General features: G+C 47.8%; 1 protein-coding gene across 1 annotated transcript in view; it reads right to left on the bottom strand.

Annotated features, from left to right (window-relative positions):
* Window positions 1-2,672, bottom strand: part of dek (DEK proto-oncogene) — a 12,961-nt gene extending 10,289 nt beyond the window's left edge. The window contains exons 1-2 of the mRNA XM_037676669.1: window positions 2,598-2,672; window positions 1,968-2,085 (exon numbers count right to left, since the gene is read on the bottom strand). Coding sequence (XP_037532597.1) covers window positions 1,968-2,037 — 70 coding nt within the window. The 5' untranslated portion in view covers window positions 2,038-2,085; window positions 2,598-2,672. The remainder of the gene's footprint in view (window positions 1-1,967; window positions 2,086-2,597) is intronic.
* Window positions 2,673-3,573: the final 901 nt, after the last annotated feature.

Consider the following 3,573-nt stretch of genomic DNA (forward strand, 5'->3'; position numbering starts at 1 on the left):
TGGAACCCCATACAAGAGAGGAGCAGGTACAGCGTGAAGAGGAGGGGACTAAGACTGAGCCCTGTGGAACCCCATACAAGACAGAAGCAGAGGAGGACATGTGGTTACCAAGGCAGACGCAGAAAGTACGCTCAGCTAAAACCCTATTCGCACAGGATCAGTTTTACCTGTGGACCACATGCTATTTGTAATAATCATGGAGATTATCTGTGTCGTTAATCCCGTGTGAATCGGCCATGTCAGTAATTTGTAAAGTGAAAATTCTCCCCCACATTACCTACTATATTTTGCTGAACTCTGAGGTCATGTGATTAAACTAATCCAATGTGAACAGGCATCTCTGTGATTTGGACAGAAATGTGCAGGATCCGATACGTAATGAGGTCGTTTTGTTTTTGTTTAAGCAAAATCAATCAATCAATCAATCAATCAATCAATCAATCAATCAATCAATCAATCAATCATCTTTTACCCACTTTATCCATTTTGGGTCACAAGTGTTGCTGGTGCCCATGTCCAACAATCACTGTGGAGGGGCGAGGACACCCTGGACAGGTCTCAAGTTCATTTCAACCGGCGGGTCAGCGGCCGCTCACGTGCACGGCCGGTGACAGCCGTGCACGTGAGATTAACGTGGTTTTTTTTTACCCGTTTAAACCGTCCGGTGGACCGGCCTCCTCAACAATTAGTTTTATATCGTGCATTCTTTACTTTTCTCAGTGATGATTCGTAAAACCTCATTAACGTCTGAGACCGGCCCGGGCCACACATTACATGGACCGGATCGCACATTACATGGACCGGATCGCACATTACATGGACCGGATCGCACATTACAAGGACCGGGCCGGACATTACATGGACCGGGCCACACATTACATGGACCGGACCGCACATTACAAGGACCGGGCCGGACATTACATGGACCGGACAGGACATTACATGGACCGGCCCGCACATTACATGGACCGGCCCGCACATTACATGGACCGGATCGCACATTACATGGACCGGGCCGGACATTACATGGACCGGACAGGACATTACATGGACCGGCCCGCACATTACATGGACCGGCCCGCACATTACATGGACCGGCCCGCACATTACATGGACCGGCCCGGACATAACATGGACCGGATCGCACATTACATGGACCGGCCCGGACATTAAATGGACCGGCCGGTCGTGACAACGCAGCGTTAACATCACAACCGGAAGATGTCGGTAAATTTCAGTTACATCTTTGGTTATCCCGTGCGAACGCGCCACATGAAAAGCAGATGCTGGGGAGTCATTTATTTATTACTCATGGTCCTTGGGTAGAACTAATCCTGTGTGAGTAGCAGGACCTAAACCAGTCCAGTGTTGTTATTTACAGTAACTACATGGGGTGCTGGTAATTTCTGCTTGAAGTAATGACCTAATATAACGATTATTATTTCTGGATTTGACTGAAAAGCATAAAGGACCAGCTGGTGTCACCGCGGGGTCAAAGGTGGAGCACCAGCTGGTTTCTCTGCTTCTTTAATAAAGTTAGAACATCAGAGGGAACAGATTTAATACTGGATCAGTTCTTCTGGACCAACAGGAACATTCAATGTTTATGTCAAATGTTGAGGGTAAGTGCCGTCACCCAGCATGCTCCACGCCCCCAGTGGACCTTTTACTTTCCTGAACAGATACAGTTCTTCAGCGGGTCCATCGGTCCGGTTCCTGTTGGGTCAGGGTTTGAAACGGTCACAATCCTGGAGCTCTTTATTTTCCATATTTTACGTTTATTCATGTGGAGTAAATCTGCATCGCTTGAGATTTTAAAAAGTCTCCACGTATGAGACATGTCCACCTGACCGGACGTGTTGCTGGGACAACAGGTGGACATTCATTTGGTCTTCTGTGTTTGCTGAGACACCGTGATGCTGGGGACTGAGGCTGCAGGTGAAACCCTTACAGCTGGTTCTCCTCACCAAAAGCCTTGAAGCTGCTCCGAGCCGGGCTCTGCTGGTCCTCCTGCTGGTCCTCCACCACCTGGCTCATGTCTGCGCCTCCTCCTCACCTGACAGGTAGCAGGTTCCTGAAGCCCACCTGAGAGCAGAAACACAAGCAGCAGGTCTGAGTCACGGACACCTGTCCTCAGGTGAGTCGGCTGACTAGGAGCCAAAACCAGGAGCACTCTGAATGGGTCCCATCAGGACTCAGCTGGAGGTCTGGACCTGGACAGACCCGGTTCTGGTCCTGAATCCAGCTGTTGGTTTGTGTGTAGTAAACCTTAGTAACCACCGTTAACCAGTTTAACCAGCACACGCCTTCATCTCTCGAGCACAAACCTTTACCTGGTTACCGGAACCTCTTCACAGGTGGGATCCTTCAGGGTTCTCGCTCTTTACGTCACGTGCACGCGGACTGGCGCGCGGAAGCTGGAGCTTTCAAACCTGTTAGCAGTTAGCTCCAACTTCTCCGCCGGCTGGTTAACGGTGGTAACTAGTCGGAGGGCTGCTGAGTTAGCCGCTGTTAACCTGTCGGTTTACCGACAAAAGGCGGGAAAGTGCGCGCGCTCACTCGGCGCAGCTAGCTCGGCAGCTAGCTCCAGGACTCACCGGCCGCTTGTGTCCGCACGAGGTCCCGACAAGCTCCGCTTTCAGCCCCACACACAGCAGCTCTCCCACCGGCAGCACACCGCCGAACAACCGACCCAACTTTACCTGCTGCTGCAGAACCGAGCGAACCGAGCCGACGCTCCTGAGGGGCTGTCCGGGGGGCGGGGCTTAGACGGCGCCCAAAGCGCTGATTGGAGGAGTGCTCGTGACGTAACGTTGTTCCGGTCTTCTCATTCGGCCTTTCTGAAAAAAAAAAAACTTTAACTGTATCATATAAAAACATGTAAACAAAAAAGAAAATAGAAGAAATTAAATAAAAACGAAACAAAAACAGATACGTTATAAAGCAGCGTAAAATACAAAAAACAGCCTTACAATGTAGCTGTTTCTGTTTCATTTAATTTCATTTCTTCATTTACTTTTTCATTTTATACGATTGAGTTGTTAGAGCAGGTGTGTCTGAAGATGAGGCCTCAGTGACACTCACCTGTGCAAATAAAGCTTGAATGAAAAGAAGAAGGCAACAACGTTACGTCACTTCTTCTCTTCTTCTTCTTCTGCTGGTGAATCGTTCAGTGTCCGGTGACTCGATTCCAGTTTTTGGTGTCACCATTCTATTCGAAATCGATTTTTGATTCAGAAACGAATTTCTATTGAAATGGTCATAATTTTTTTTCAATTATGTAACTGGCAAGATGAAAAGATTAAAAAACAATGTAAACAAATAAAACAATAATTTTAGGTTCTTTAGTGTATCAAATCTTTTTGTATCATTTTATATTTTTTATCATTTTATCGTATATACTATGTTTGGGGCTGTCATGGCTGACACACCTTTGCAACATCATCTGGACATCAGGGGCAGTGCCACTGGGCTGGCAGACTGGGGTGGTGGTTCCCCTCTTCAAAAAGCTGTGCTCCAGTTACAGGGGCATCAATACAATTCAATTCAGTTTATTTATAAAGCTCCAAATCA

Source organism: Nematolebias whitei, chromosome 5 (genome assembly GCF_014905685.2).
Source record: "Nematolebias whitei isolate Nwh7 chromosome 5, NemWhi1, whole genome shotgun sequence".
In the NCBI taxonomy this organism is placed as follows: domain Eukaryota; kingdom Metazoa; phylum Chordata; class Actinopteri; order Cyprinodontiformes; family Rivulidae; genus Nematolebias; species Nematolebias whitei.